Raw genomic sequence first — 15,917 nt, 5'->3', positions numbered from 1 at the left:
AAGTTAGAAGTAGACGCCCCCTAGCGGGTTTTAGGAAAATTTTCCAATAATATCTTTTTGGTAGAAAAATAAAGCAATAAAAGAGCTTTTAAATAAAAGTTGTTTTAAAAAAATGGGTGCAGCCAAAGCCTACTTCTTACCATTTTTCTCATTTAAGATAGAAACTCTCCCCACCACTTTATTTGACATTTGACAGAAATGGTTGTCAACACATTTTTGTCAGGAATACTTTGTAGATTATCTCAATAATATTTTGGGATGCAAGTTATTAAAAGTATTTTGAAAAAAATAGACTTTAAAGTTTTTAAGTAGCTAGAACGCCCTCTAGCGGTTGACCAATGAACTTTAAAATATTTTCCAGCTATTTTTTTTGGGCCACTTTTATACTAATTTTTTTTTCAACGCTCTACGATTATTGGGGCCTGAGATACAGCCGAGGAACATTCTTAATGGGACACCCTGTACACCCGGTACACACCTAAGAAAAAATAAATTCAAAGTTTATGATAAAAATGTGGATCAAACCATAAGTTACTCATCAGTGGGTTGGCAATAACTACTACTATAAATATGTTTTTTAATTTATTAAAAAATGGAAACATAAAAGCAAATTTTTTAAAGTACTCAACCTTTCGACCTGCATATTGATCACCTTCTTGCAAAATATGCAAATTGTAAATTTTAAGACGCTACATTTAATAGCTCCGATTTTTTATTTAATTAATTTAATAAATATTTAACTACAACAAAAAAAAAAACAACTTTAATAATTAAAAAAAAATATATTTATGTTTATTTCCTGCATACTGTCATGCGCGATTTGTTTCTGAATTTCCTCAAATTTCATATTAAAATGCAGTAAATTGTTAATATGACAAAAAAAATCAACATATTAATTTGAAGTGATTTCTTTTTGTGGAAGTTAAATAATTATTAATTTAAAGAAATGTTCGTTTCTGTTTATTTCAACTCAAAACTAATCATTAGTATAAAAATATTAATAATCAGCAAATTTGCAACTTATTGATTGAATCCTCAGGATGACCATACATTAGGCAAAAATAGTAATCACTAAACTTCCAAGTTTTATTATTCACTTCAATCAAATATGTTTGAAACAAAAGCTTATTAATTATTAAGAAATATCTCGGTTTCGAGGCTATAAACTCTCAAAATATCTAAAATATACTTGTGTAGAAAATATCGACTAGACAAAAGATTTACTACAGATCCAACCAGGACTGAATAAGTTGTCCGATTTGAACTCTTGCAGCTTTTAGTTGAGGCAAGTCATCTTCCGTTGGAGGGTACATATTGGCACAGTGCGCAGTACCTAAGAAATATATTTAATAAAAACCGAAAACTCTTAGAAATTCAATCTTAAATGCGAATAAACCAGCAAGGCAAGTTATACAATCGCTTACCTTTGATAAAAATGGCAGGGGCATTTTGATTTAGTGTAGATGTAATTCCCAAAGCGTGCCACGGATCCACCGAACCGTGAACAAAAACGACATTCGATACCTGAAATCGGCAAATAAAAATCAGTCTTGATAATAGACCGACTAAATAAAATCTAATAACCTCAATATCGTAAGCTCCGTACATCGTATTGGTCCGACGAGTGGCATAGTCCAAATATTCGCTATCGAACTTCGATCCAAACAAATCGACGCACTGTTTAATAGAGAATTCTAACGGGAATTTATTGCCGAAAATTTGTGGTTTCTTATCGGAAGTTTGATAAAAACCGAATTCGTTGCAGGTTTGGAAGGTCCATTGGCGTCCTATATAAAAATGTGTAATATTAGTCTGAATACAGGTATCTATATTTTTTTAGGTTAATTTTAAAAGGAAGGCCTTAAACAAACCTGTATTCTAAGCTTCTTAATGCTGGAGATACAGGATGGTAAATTACAAAAAAAAAAATACCAATAAGAGATCATATCTACTTATAAAACTATAAGGATTTCTATTCTATTTATTATCTTTAATAATGTTCTGCAATATGTAAATTAAAAATGTCAAAACTTTCTGGGGAAATATTGTTAAGCAAATTTACACAAGCAGCTATTATGGATATATTAACCCAGCGAAAAAAGATACTATTTTCATACAGTCTTTTAATCTATCTGGGCTCAAAATTTCGAATTTAAATTCTCTCCTCTAGCCCCTGTTTGTTGGAACGATATCCATTTATCTACTAAAATATTGGAAATTAGATCAAATCTGCAAATTCATGAAACTTCGTAAAAAATTAATCTTAAATTTAGATGAAGTTTTCAAAATACCCGTTCTACTTCTATTATCATTTATATTAAGAATAATTTATAAGGAGACTGTCATATATTCGATTTTGATCACATAACCCAACTAGCATTTTTGGCAACAGCTACGTAATCGCGACTATAAAGAATACTTTAAAGTTGTGGTTACTAGTCGCGCAAACCGTTTAGGCACCGTTCTGTTACCACTTTTTTACCAAAATTGGGAATGATTTTGCTGTAGCAAATACGTAATTCTATCGTCCCGGGAACTTCTTTTTAACGTCCCATAGTGGTTTTCGGGATGTCATAAAGTAGTAATTGTGCAGTGCTAGTTACTAAGAAGTTACTGATGAGACAATATTATGCAAACATTTTGATTCTCTTTCTTTGTCAACACAAATAATTTTATGTCCGTCTTTATTCTAAGTGATGGCGGGGTTAATCTACTTCATATTGTATTTAATATAGCTGATATTATCGCTTACCGGAGTGGAAAAATAATGACTTTTAACAAAAAAATATACCAAATCTAAATATTTAAATTTAATTTTTTAAAGAAGGTAGATAATTTTTTTCACTCCTCTTTACTCCTATGAATATAAGAAGTCTATAATTTAATAAAAATTGCATAAAATGTAAAAGTATTCCGATTTTAGCAAATTCATAAAATCGTGCAATACCTTTTCACAAAATGGAGTCAAATAATTTAAAAAAATATGGCGAATTGTTGTTAGAGTTACCAAGAAGTTTCTTTTGTTACTTCAAAGTAAAAATGACTTAGGAATAAGTAAATTTCAAAAAAATGCTACTATAAAGTATATTTTACTGCATAGTAGAAATAATTACTTAAAGGTAATTTGCTTTAATAGCCAAGGTGGTAAATATTACTTTAAAGAAGAAATAAAAGGGTAACTATTTCGGTCTTGTTACTGATAATATTACTTCAAATGGTATTACTGCGTGGTAATATTTTGATGTTCCTATGTAGTCGCAAGAACTTGAAATTGAACTTTGTAATCGCGCTTACTTAAAAGTTCCCATTTAATCGTCCCACCGACCAATATTTTCTACTTTATAGTAACGACGTTGTAAAGGTAATTAGGTCAGGTCGCTAAGCGGTATCAGCTACCATCAGAGTTACCGCAAAGTAATAATTACTATATAGTCAAATATTAAGTTAATATTACGTATTTCTTACTACTATTTTTTACTTGGCAGTTATTTAAACTTATAAGATATTTTTTTGGTACCAGTTACCGATTTATTACTTGAATAAAGTAATGTAGTCAAACAATGTTGTAGCCGTAACTAAAATTGCTAGTTGGGAAGGACAGTCTTGACTTAAGTTTTTGACTAACAACTGAACTCTGCTCTGTTTTTTCAACTGACATACCTCTGTGTCAGGATGAGGTATGCTCCAAGGACTTTTTTTGTTATAGAGCTTTTACCCCGGATGGACACGGATATCAAAAATGCCATTAAAAAGTTAAAAGGTAACAGATCTGTTGGTTCTGATGGGGAACGAAAGAAAAAATTGAATTCTCGTTTATATATCCTATGGATGGGAATGAAATGATGTTTTTTGGGTATAATTATTAATTGAAAAACAGTATTTCCAGGCGATCCAAACACCGTTTAAAAAATGAAAAGATGATATAGAAAATAGGTGGAAAAATCGAATTCTCATTTATATATCCCTATCTCAGTCTAAAAATTAGAAGAGGATGAGAATGAAATGATCTTTTTGGGTATAATTAGACACATTAAAGGAGAAAAACACTATTTCGTGGCGATCTAAACACTATTTAGAAAATGAAACGATGATACAGAAAAAGTTGGAAAAATCGATTTCTCATTTATATATCCATCTCATTCTAAAAATTAGAAGAGGATGAGAATGAAATGATGTTTTTCAGGTATAATTAGACACATTACGGGAGAAAAACACTATTTCCAGCCGATCCAAATATTATTTATAACATAAAACGATGATATAGAAAATAGGTTGAAAAATCGAATTCTCGTTTATATATCCCTATCTCAATTCAAAAATTAGAAGAGCATGGGAATAAAATGATGTTTTTCGGGTATAATTAGACACATTAAGGGAGAAAAACACTATTTCGTGGCGATCCAAACACTATTTAAAAAATGAAACGATGATATAGAAAAAGGTGGAAAAATCGAATTCTCATTTATACATCCCTACCTCAATCTAAAAATTAGAAGAGGATGGGAATAAAATGATGTTTTTCGGGTATAATTAGACACATTAAGGGAGAAAAACACTATTTCGTGGCGATCCAAACACTATTTAGAAAATGAAACGATGATACAGAAAAAGTTGGAAAAATCGAATTCTCATTTATATATCACTATCTCATTCTAAAATTTAGAAGAGGATGGAAACGAAATGATGTTTTTCGGGTATGATTAAACATATTACGAGAGAAAAACACTATTTCCAGGCAACCCAAACACTATTTAGGAAATAAAACGATGATATAGAAAAAGATGGAAAAATCGAATTCTCATTTATATATCCCTATCTCAGTCTAAAAATTAGAACAGGATGGGAATGAAATGATGAGTGTTTTTTCCAGGAATAATATTAAAGGTTGCGGCTATTTCTTAGTAAAGCCTCTTTTGCAGATTTTTAACCTCGACTTACAAACTTCAATCTATCCTAAGACTTGGCGTACAAGTAAGGTTATTCGAATATTAAAGAAATGAAACAGGAATGAAGTTTTTGAAATTATATTATTTTATTTAGCTAATCGACATTAATTCTCTCTATAAAAGTAATGTGACACATATTTTAATTAAATTACTTATCTCCTATTTAAATGATAGACAGCGATATAAAAGTCAACGGTGTTAAAGTCAAAGTCAAAGTCAAAAATAGTTTCATTGTTACATAACATAATATGTTGTTAGCTTAAAGATAGTTGGCAACATAATCTTTTACAAAAATATAACAATTCTTATATAAATAGAAGAGATATATATAGAACACACGCAACACAATTAAAAAAGAAAAAAAAGAAAAAGTAGAAAGAAGTCACATCACGCTACGCAAAACTCCTCACTGTCAAAAAGTGATATTAAAATCAAATCTTCATCAACCATATTCTTTAAAAATGTAATCAAACATGCTTAGAGTATTAATGGTGCACAATTATAGGACTGTGAGCATGAGAGAGACTTGGGTGTCATAGTAGACTGTAAATTGGCATTTACAGATTATTTATTGAATGGGCTAATAAGGCATATAAAAAAATTGGATTTTTTGGGATTGTCAGATCCACTAAGGGTTTTAGCGTTGAGTGTTGTCTAACATTGTTTGACACTTTGGTGTCTTCACAATATGAAATATGTACTAAAAGAATAGAACTTATGCAACGTAAATTGTGTGAGTCACTTATTATGTCTATAATAAAGAGTTGGGTTGGCTTAAGTATGATAACTGGTATAATTTTACCTTGACTCTATTTTTTAGAAAACTAAATATGTGTCAACAACCAGTATATTTGTTTAAAAAACTAATTTATAAGGAGGCTCCGCATAATCGCTTTTTGTGAGACAAAAATTATTTAACAATGCCACAACATAGAACTTCTTTTTTTTAAAAAGAGCTTCAATTATAATTGTGTTAACTTATATAATAACTTACCTCTTTAATTTAAGGTATGCAATACTGGTTATTTAAGGTCAAGTACAAGAGGATTAGATGTGCAGTAGATTTTTAGAACTTTTTTAGTGACAGATATATTGTATGTATATATGTACTGCATTGTTATATTGTTATGGTTGGTTAAAACTGTTTTATCCTCAGTGGCATCTCTTAAAAGCATTCTATTGGACTTTCTCTGTTAACATTTAAAGATGGTGAACTTAATATCCGGAGAATTGGTTGAGTGGAAGAATGGCCAGGAGCCTAAACTTCGCCAGTTGCGCTATTCTTGTGCATATGATGTGAGTGTACATATTTTCATGTTTTTGCATTGTATGTACAAAGAAATACTTGAATAAAGGCGGTATTTATTTATTTATTTATTTAAATTACTGAAATGGATGTTGTTCAAAAATCATGGTTATTATCCGAATCAAAACTACAATTACTTATTATTATTGCAAAAGTTTAATAGGCTTTCGTTGGAAAATCGGCACACCAAGACTTGTCTTGTATAAATGTACAAGATTTTAGCCAATAAAATTAATTATCCAGAATTACTTTCAATGCTTCCATCCTTTGTCAATACTGGTAGCACTAGACAATGAAAGACTTTTAACTTGGATTTTCTCAGGACAAACCTTTTTAAGGATTTACCAATCTATAAAATGTGCAGCTTTTTTAATATTTATGCTAGTGACTTAAGAGTGGATCTAATTAGCTCGGATAGATTCACAAAACTTGTAAATCACAGATAGTTTGTTTCTCAGATGCAGGCTTTTGAGGTATAGTTTGAATTATTTTTTTTTGCTAGATAAGTGGGTCGTTTTGGCTGTGTAGGTATATGACTTGCTTTCAATAGTATTTACTGCTCCTTATATTTTTAATACTATTAGAATTGTAATATTAGTTATTGTATCTGTAAATAGCCATTTTGCTGTCGATGTATTATCAATAAATAAGACTGGTTTTCAAAACATTTTGAACAAACCTTCCAATTTGCAGTATTCAGCTTAATGATTTAAACCCCTAGAATTTAAGCATCGTAAAGCACTACCATATTAAATACAGGAGACTTAGACCAACCCATCTTTATTTTTTGCTATGTTAATAATATACTGTAAGTATATACTGTAAGTATATACTGTAAGTATATACTGTAAGTATATACTGTAAGTATATACTGTAAGTATATTATTCAGTTTTAGTAGCAAGTTCAGATTTAAGTATCAAGTTTATATTTGTTCAGTTTTTTAAGATTTTTTTTAAAGAAATAATTCCCTTCAACTATAGAATTTGTTACTGGTACGGATTAAATGATTCGCTTTTAACAAAATTTTCACAGTAAAACCTTAAATTGCGTTCTTGTTTTAACTGTAATTTGCGTTTACCAGCACCATGAACCAATTTTTGAACGTCTCGAATTTTAATAAATTTTAGATAAAAATACATGCACACAATTATTTTTATTTTAAGAGAAATCAATGCCTACCAAAGTATCAAAAAAATGCTACCAAAGAGATGGGTATATACGGGTCTATATACCCAATTTCATTAAAAATATCTAGAGAAATATAATATATTATTAAGTAATCTTTTTTTTTTACTTTAGCATCCTATATCTCAACACTCTCGCACCCTTATTCTTGCAGTATAATTTTTGAAAATTTTTAATCACTTACCGCCTTCAGAAGCAGAGGCCTCCCAGCTAACATTCTTCATACCCTCGATCATTGAGTTATATTTAAAATCAAAACAGCTCTGATTGGAAGCTTTCAGCATTAAGGAGTTAAATGCGGCCAATCGGGCAACTTCTTTTCCTATCGAAATGTTTGCCATTATGTTACATACTGTATCCAAAGTTATGTTTCCCAATAACGTTCCTTGGGTGCTGAGGCGATTATCTTTGTTATACTGTGCAATACCTTTTATAAATCGTAATATAATAAATTATCTGAACTTATTCTTAAGGTTACTTACCCGCAAAATTACCCGCTAAACTTTCATAAAAATTTGAAATGTCATCGTCGTTATCTATACTCTCTTCAAGAGGGTTACAAAGTTCAAACAGTGAAGTCAGCGTTCTCTGGCCCACTTTATGTTGCAGCAGCAGATCGATTTGTGCAGTTCCTACTTTGACGGCAGTGTAACAATCTTCATCAATATTCCTTAAGTCATCTGAGACTACTTGGTAATAGTCTGAAAACAAATAATTTCACTCAAATGTTTTTTTTATGTACAGATTTTACCCTGAAAATCGGGAATAGCTAGCAAAGGTCCACTGGTACTCACTGATCCGTGAATCAGATGAGGATACTTGAGTCTAGCCCAGGCAGCCAGAGATCCTGGGTAAGACCCACCAAAAGCTATCCATTTAACCTTAAAAAGGATAAATTAAATAACTGATATAACTATAGCCAAAAAAGTTCCTTTACTTCTGAACTTAACTTGTACTCATCATTCATGGCATCTACAAATGTGGCTAAATCTGCAAGTGCTTGCTCGCTCGTAAGGTATTTAAGGTTTTCCACGCTCAGGTCTTCCGTAGGATGGCTTTGGCCATAAAAACGATGTTCCAACTAAAGAGAATATATGAATAGATCACTTTATAAGTGACATTTTTTAAATCCTTACTTGGAACATTAAAGCTTTCGACTGATTAGCATAATCGACCCAGGCACCGTTAGTCATCCACACGTCGGTAGCTTCACCTTCACCTCCAATCATGAGGAAAGCCACATTTCTATTTTCTTGGTCAAAGAATTCATCGTTTACATAATATCTCTGCAAGGAAATATGAGGTTTATAAGTGCTGTGTATTTTATTATTTATTTAGTATCAACAGGAAATGTATGCTAATTACAGATATCAAAACTTGGTTTATTTAACTAATGAAAAATTTAAAATGGCAGGGTAAAGCATTAAATCTGATAGAAATGAGGCAAACATACTAATTTAACTTCTCTTAAAATTCAACCATTAAACCTGACCGCAGATTAAAAAGAAAATTATTTTATAAATTTTTGTTAAATAATCATCAGCCTGATAAAAAGTGAACGACTTCGGCAACCTTTGTGTGGAAAAATGGTGAAATAAAGTATATCAAAGACTATCCATATAACAAAAATACTTTATAAGATTCAACTCAATTGATTTTCGAATCTAGGGCCAAATTACTGATCAATTTTGATTTTAATCTCTCCATCTCTCCAATACTTATAGTACCTACAGAATCTGGAACTATTAAAAATATAGTTTTTCAGAAATACATTTGGTATCCCGACCCAGGAATTATTAGGACTGAAAAATGAAATTTTTAATTATACATATACTACAGACCAATACTAAAAAAGTTAAAAATTTTGATACATATAAAAGCAGTACATCTACATTCATAAAAAACCCAACATTAAAACCCATCCATATAATTAAAATGCCCCTGTTTGAGAGAGAAAATGATTGAGTAAATTTGATATGAAATAGGTACACAAACTTCAGGAACTCCTGAATATCAAAAAGAGTTATATGTACATGTTGTTGTGTGTTGCAATATACATTGTAATACTTTTATTATCTGAGGAAGACAGTGGTAGAATTTCATTATTTTGGGTGAACAACTCTATGCATGGATTATTATATCTTATTAATTTTTATTTCTTATATTATTTTAATAACAGACTAATTGATGGTAAATTTAGGAGATTTTTTTTTGGGATATTAAAGTATCTGTTGAGAGTAATAACACAGAAAGTAGGTACAAAAGGTGCCCTTTCAATATATCATTAAAAAAAAAGAAAAGCTTTATACAATGTGTATATATTGAACTTTTAATCATCATATAAATTTTGTTTATTTTAAATTGTGACATACATTTGTCTAAATGTTCTGACTTCTATAGGGTGACAGATTGTTAATAAATTTTGACCCATAGCACTGATGATGGCTACTTATTAGCCAAAAGCACTTTGCTATTAGTGCATGAAACAATATACCCACTTTGTACAAATCTTTTCTTGTATTTTAACAGATCTAAGTGTACATAGTCACTATTGTAAGTAACATATCATTTATACAGTCTAGGGTCAGATATGGGATTATAATTTGGGAAATTCAAGGGACTTAGATAAAAAAATTATTTGACAAAAAAGGTAGCTAAGAACTATACTCAATTTACCCTATCAGGTATCCATTAAACCATTTTGTTATACCATATTTCTTTTATACTTGAAATAAATAATAATTCTTTGAATCTATAATATGGCAGAATCCACATAATAGCGGGTAAAAGAACAACCTTAAAATATATAATCCAACTTTTACATTTGTGAAGAGAAATATGGTCCATGGAATTTCAGATGTCTAGATCCCAATGAAGTTTACGCAAGAGTCTGATAAAGAGATTAAAATTCTGATAAAAAGATTTAATTAGGATCTAAAACTATACCTGCAAACTTTTTATTCTATTCAAAGTATATGATAATACATTTAATTGAAACTCTTATTTAGTTATGGTTATATTAATTTAGTGTATGCAAGTGTGTCTAGTGTACGAGTTAACTTGTGAAAGAATAAATGTATTTTTTGGCTGTTTAATATTTGTGTATCTGTAAGTATTTTACCTTATCAAAATTTTAATAAAACATACCATGAGTAGGGAAGAGGGGGGCACATTCGGCATAGGGGCAGCTTCGGCCATTGCTAATAACTTTCAAAATTTTTCGAATTTCACGTTGGTTTTTACTAAATAAGTGGTAACATAGCTTTATTACATCATTGTTGTTGTTTGGCGGCACCGCACAGCGTGCATAAAATTTTGGTGAAAAAAAGTGTATTTTTCTGATAAAAAGGTGTTTTTAAAATTTTGTAAAAAAATATTTTTAGTTATTGTTTTTGCAATACACTTTTGTGAAAATGTGTACATTTAAGCTTCATAGTCTTTAGTTTTAGTATTTAAAGTAATATAACCTCAAAATACAACCACGTGTTGGCCGCACATTTTTGTTGTCTTGGATACCCAAAGGGGCACATTCAGCCACATATGTCGGGGTACAATCGATTGTGCCCCGGATTCTGTTTGGATTTCTTAAATAGCTAGTTTAAAATATAAAAATATTACATTGATTATTATTATATTAGCTAATTATTATTTTGTTATCCTTTAGACGGTAAGAAATTACATTAAGAAGACAGACAGAGCTGGTATAAGCGAAGATAGGATACAGGAGGCTTTAAAAAATATTTTTTCGAAAAATATGTCACAAAGAGAGGCTGCAAGAGTCTTTAACCTAAAAAGGCAGACATTACAATCTCGTATGAAAAAGATTGCCGCAACCATGACACCGGAAGAATATTTGCAAAAGTTTGGAGATGATGGATATGAGAGTGAAAATGAAGAGAAAGGTATAGATATTTTGGTAGAGTTTTTTTCATATTTTACACTTTGGATGTGCTGAAGAAAATAATTTACAATTAGTTTTATTTAATTGTAGGTAAATATGCTACGAGAATGGTGTTCTCTAAAGCTCAAGAGGACATGTTGCAGGACTATATCAAGCAATGTTCGAATATGAACTATGGATTAACATATAGTCAACTAAGACTTTTAGTTTATGATTATGCAAAGGTATTACCAAATTGCAAATATCCATCTACTTGGGATGTAAACAAAAAAGCAGGAATTGACTGGTTAAAAGGTTTTATGAAAAGACATCCTGCATTATCCCTATGTAAACCTGAAGGTACAAGTTTGGCAAGAGGTCTTGGGTTTAATAAAACTAATGTGCAAGAATCTTTTAACAATTATAAATATGTTTTGGAAAAATGTAACTTTGGTCCTGATAAAATGTATAACTTAGACGAAACTGGAGTGACAACCGTTTTAAACCCTCCAAAAATTATTGCGCAAAAAGGAAAAAATAGGCTGTGTCGCTTCGGCTGAGAGGGGAGAGCTGGTTCCGTTTGTTGGCATAATAAGCGCTACAGGTAATAGTCTACCTCCTGTATATGTGTTTCCCAGAATAAGAAACATTGAAGAATATTTATCTGATGCACCACCCTTAAGCCTAGCACTTGGAAATAAGTCTGGATAGATGACTAAAGACTTATTTGTAAAAGCACTAGAAGATATGGTTACACACACTAAGTGCAATAAAGAAAATAAAGTGCTATTACTGCTTGATCATGAGTCACATACCACCTTAGCTGCTATAATGTATGCACGAGACCACGGTATAGTTATGCTTTCGTTCCCACCCCACACTTCCCATAGGCTACAACCTTTCCCGTCAAACATATCCCAAAGATTACCAAGCAACCATTTTTGCAGGCTTTTTGAGCTTTTTCTCCTCAAATCATAACCAGCGGATTTTCGAAACCAGGAATATGGCCTGTTAACTACCATTCTTTTACCGATGGGGATTTTGACGGTTCTAGACTTTATGAGAATGAAGGAAAAGCTCAAGAAAAAAATATTTTAGATTCAGAGATGGATAAAAATTTACCTTCAACATCAAAAGGGATATCAAACGCTAGTAATCTTTTTCTCACAAAGAAATTGTAGAATATGAAGCTACATCAGATGTGGTAAAGGTCCAAAAAATACAGCCAGAATTTGTTAGACCCCTTCCCAAAGTTATAAAGAGTCAAGAGATAAAAAGAAAAGTAAAGGCCAATCAAGGAAAATCAAGAATATATACCGAAACACCTGAAAAAGAAAGAGTAGAGGATATAGAAAATAAAAAAATGATAAAAGTAGAAATAAAATCGGAGAAGCAACAAAACAAATTAAAAAGGATTAATCAGAATTCAAGTGGCACTGAACAGATCAAAAAAAGAAAAATTAATAATGTTAAAAAAAGGATTTTTGAAGATACTTCTAGTGAGGAAGAAACGGATACTTTTTCAAGTGATAGCGATGACGCCGAAAGTTTCGAATCTTTACAAGAAAACGATGAAATTAAAACTGATGATTTTATATTAGTAAAGTTTGCACTAAAAACCTCAATAATTTATTATGTTGGTTGTGTAATAAATAAGGCAGCTGATGAAGAATACAACGTCAAATTTTTAAGGCGAAGAGGAAATAGCAAAATATTTTATTATCCTCAAATCGACGATATCGCGTCTTTTAAACAGGGAAACATTTATACAAAACTTTCAAAATTTTTAAAATCTTGTAGGGATTTAAGTGTAACTTTTTTTTATAACTTTGAAGGAATAACAGTTAAGTAAAAGAAATTTTTTATATTAAAATGTTTAAATAAACCATATTAAAAAGTATAGGGACCGTTTTTTTGGGTAAATTTATGTATGGCTGAATGTACCCCTTTGCCTGGCCGATTGTACCCCGCAATGGGGCAGATTCAGCCCTTATAGAGATTTGTTTTGGATTTATAACAAAAAAAATATTATAAGTTAAATTAAACAATACTTCAATGCTAACATTAAGAAAAAGTGTAAATATTGTAACTACACTGAAAAATGGTAAAAAATGTGGACTTTTCAGGATTTTGTAAATCAAAAACCTGGGACTGCCCCCCTCTCCCCTAGTATTATAGTCTTATATTATATAGTGGCAAGGACAATAATACTGCAAAAAAGTGTATACATGGTGATTTGTGCAGAAATGTAGATTGTTACTGTAAACTACATATTTTTATGGATTTAATAAAGAATAAACCAAGAATAAATGAAATAAAAATCCAAATTAAATGAACAATGTGCAACTTAAAAAAGGCACTTTTCTAACATAATTCAGACACAACAATCATTTATTTTTAATTTCATAATCAAACTTTCTTACCTGCTGCCATATAGCCAAATTTCCAACATCAAAATGATCCAGGCTTTGGTTGAACCATCTGGTAAAGTTTTTTGGTGCTTCTCTTAATTCTGGATCGATATGCAATTGTAAATTTCCTCCGTGAACTCTACCATGATGGAAAAATCGAAAACCATCAACACTTATCACTATTAGTGATATAAGTGTGAGTGGTATAAGTAATAATTGTTGGTTCATAATTGAATTTTGAGTGCACTAAGAAGTTCCGCTGAAAACAATTCTTTTTATATTAAACCCAAAAACCTGTAATCTAAGGTTCGGTTTGAGTACTCTTGACTAGACTCTCTTAATTGAATTTAAAAATATCAAGACAAATTATTTCTGGTCTGGGTTTTACGTGACCTAAATAAGATTAATATTATTGTATTATTGATATTCATGAATATGTTTATTAAATATTTTGCATTATCACTCTTTCAGCTGATAAAAGAATAACAATAGCTAGTTTATACGGATACTTGTTAGGATAAGCAATATTTGAACGTCATCTAAATATAAATACCTGGAAATGCTTAAAATTAAGTGGTTCGATCAGTATTATCGTTTAATTTTGCTATATTTTCGGGATCTTGCTTTATGTTTACAAATTTAAACTTTGTTGATGTTTTAGGTTATGTATAGACCAAACCAAAATATTTAAATATTAAAGCAGTGTTGCCTACTTTACTCCCATAACATATTCCCTAGGGACGTAATGAGAAATCCCTCCCTGTCCTTTAATTGAAAAATTACAATTTTAAAAGACCTTCACATAAAAATGTGAAGTATGTCTTTTTTTTGTTCAAACTACGGTTAATTACAATATTTCATGTCAACGATCCCTCCTAGCGCAGAAATTTCGTAACACCTGCCAACGCTGCTTAACCTTATTAGTGTTCAATGTTATTCTTTCTGCTTGTCTGAACAAGTGACGTAAAGATGTTCAAGACCCCGCGCCTTCGCCATTTACTTGCTTACTAAAACGCCTGCTTTAAGCATTTTTTTCTCTTTGTACATATTTATGTAGGAAATAATATTACACAAAACACGAATCGTCAGTGATGTGACAATACCTCCTATCTTCCAAAAATACATATGTTCAGTTACTACTTTAAAATTATTCCTGACAATTCTAGGCATGATTCAAAAACCTCCTAACTTGCAAAAACTGCACTGTTTTTAAGTCCCTGCGTAAAAACAATACCTCCTATCTGTTAGCGCTTTTTATTATACAACAAATACCGAAATACGAACGTTGAACGACACGGATACTTTTTAAAAACAATTTTATTTCTAAAAGTACAAACTGACAGTATAATATGCAGCAACAGAAACAATGAGATAAAGCGACTTAAAATCTAAGGTTTATATAATGCAAAAAGTACTGATGTAGCCAACCACGCAAGTGGGTAGATTTACACTGGAGAGTCAGCTCTTCTTAGGCATATAACTCCTCCCTCCTTAAGAGGCAAACATAATGGAGTGTGTTTGCTCTTCTGGCTCTTCAGGGTTGGAAGTGGCAGGTCCAGGTTTTGGCTTCTGGCATCTTGAAAGCAGCTTCTTCTGGGCAACCACTAGTAACGTTATGATTATAATAATAACAATAATCAGGGTACTGTTGATTATTGTTGAAGTCTGGATCGGTGAAACGTCGTCATTGGGATGTAGCTGGTTCGCTAGGCTCCTAAGTTCATATAAGTCTTGTATGTTGACTTGACTTATATTGGGCAACTTGTAAGGTCTGGATACTTGGGGTTTGTAGTCCTGGATTTCTGGTAGTACCAAAGTTTTCCCTTTTACAAGTTTGATATCGTTGGAATATGTTTTTCCATCAAGCTTTATTCCGCAGTTTGCAGGAACTTGGATAAGGGTAGGTTCTTCCAGAGTTATATATTGGTTGGTCGTACATTTGGTAAGGACTTGTGTGTTTTTGGTTGGGATGATTAAGAATTGTCCTTGGGTAACTTGTTCAACTAGGGGTTGAACAAGATGGGTTTGCAGCGGTGTGCAACTTGTTGGTGGACGTTTTTTCAACAACTCAATAGTGCAACTATCCTGAGGGTAAAAGTTCTCTAGGCAGTAGAATGTTTTCTCGATTTCTGGGAATAAGCTGTCTTCAAATTGGATGTCGACTTCTTCTTGTGCCAGGCAGTGGCGG

General features: G+C 31.3%; 1 protein-coding gene across 1 annotated transcript; it reads right to left on the bottom strand.

Moving 5' to 3' along the window:
• Positions 1-569: 569 nt before the first annotated feature.
• Positions 570-14,432, bottom strand: LOC126734251 (putative serine protease K12H4.7). The gene is made up of 10 exons (XM_050437788.1): positions 14,283-14,432; positions 13,742-13,988; positions 8,575-8,724; positions 8,376-8,519; positions 8,190-8,319; positions 7,921-8,139; positions 7,623-7,865; positions 1,585-1,787; positions 1,425-1,524; positions 570-1,333 (listed from the first exon to the last, which is right to left on the bottom strand). Exons 2-10 carry the CDS (start codon positions 13,955-13,957, stop codon positions 1,224-1,226), a joined length of 1,515 nt encoding a protein of 504 aa, XP_050293745.1. The 5' UTR covers positions 13,958-13,988; positions 14,283-14,432; the 3' UTR covers positions 570-1,223.
• Between the last annotated feature and the right edge of the window lie 1,485 nt (positions 14,433-15,917).

The sequence above is a fragment of the Anthonomus grandis genome, chromosome 3, assembly GCF_022605725.1.
Source record: "Anthonomus grandis grandis chromosome 3, icAntGran1.3, whole genome shotgun sequence".
NCBI lineage: Eukaryota > Metazoa > Arthropoda > Insecta > Coleoptera > Curculionidae > Anthonomus > Anthonomus grandis.
The sequence above is the reverse complement of the archived record's forward strand: the minus strand, read 5'-3'. Positions and strand labels throughout refer to the sequence as shown.

Coding starts and splice junctions, on each gene's coding strand:
- LOC126734251 (XM_050437788.1), bottom strand. CDS start 13,957: ATGAACCAACAATTATTACTTATACCACTCACACTTATATCACTAATA. Junction 8,725..13,741: donor ATTTGGCTATATGGCAGCAG/GTAAGAAAGTTT, acceptor ATTTCCTTGCAG/AGATATTATGTAAACGATGA. Junction 8,520..8,574: donor CGAAAGCTTTAATGTTCCAA/GTAAGGATTTAA, acceptor TATTCTCTTTAG/TTGGAACATCGTTTTTATGG.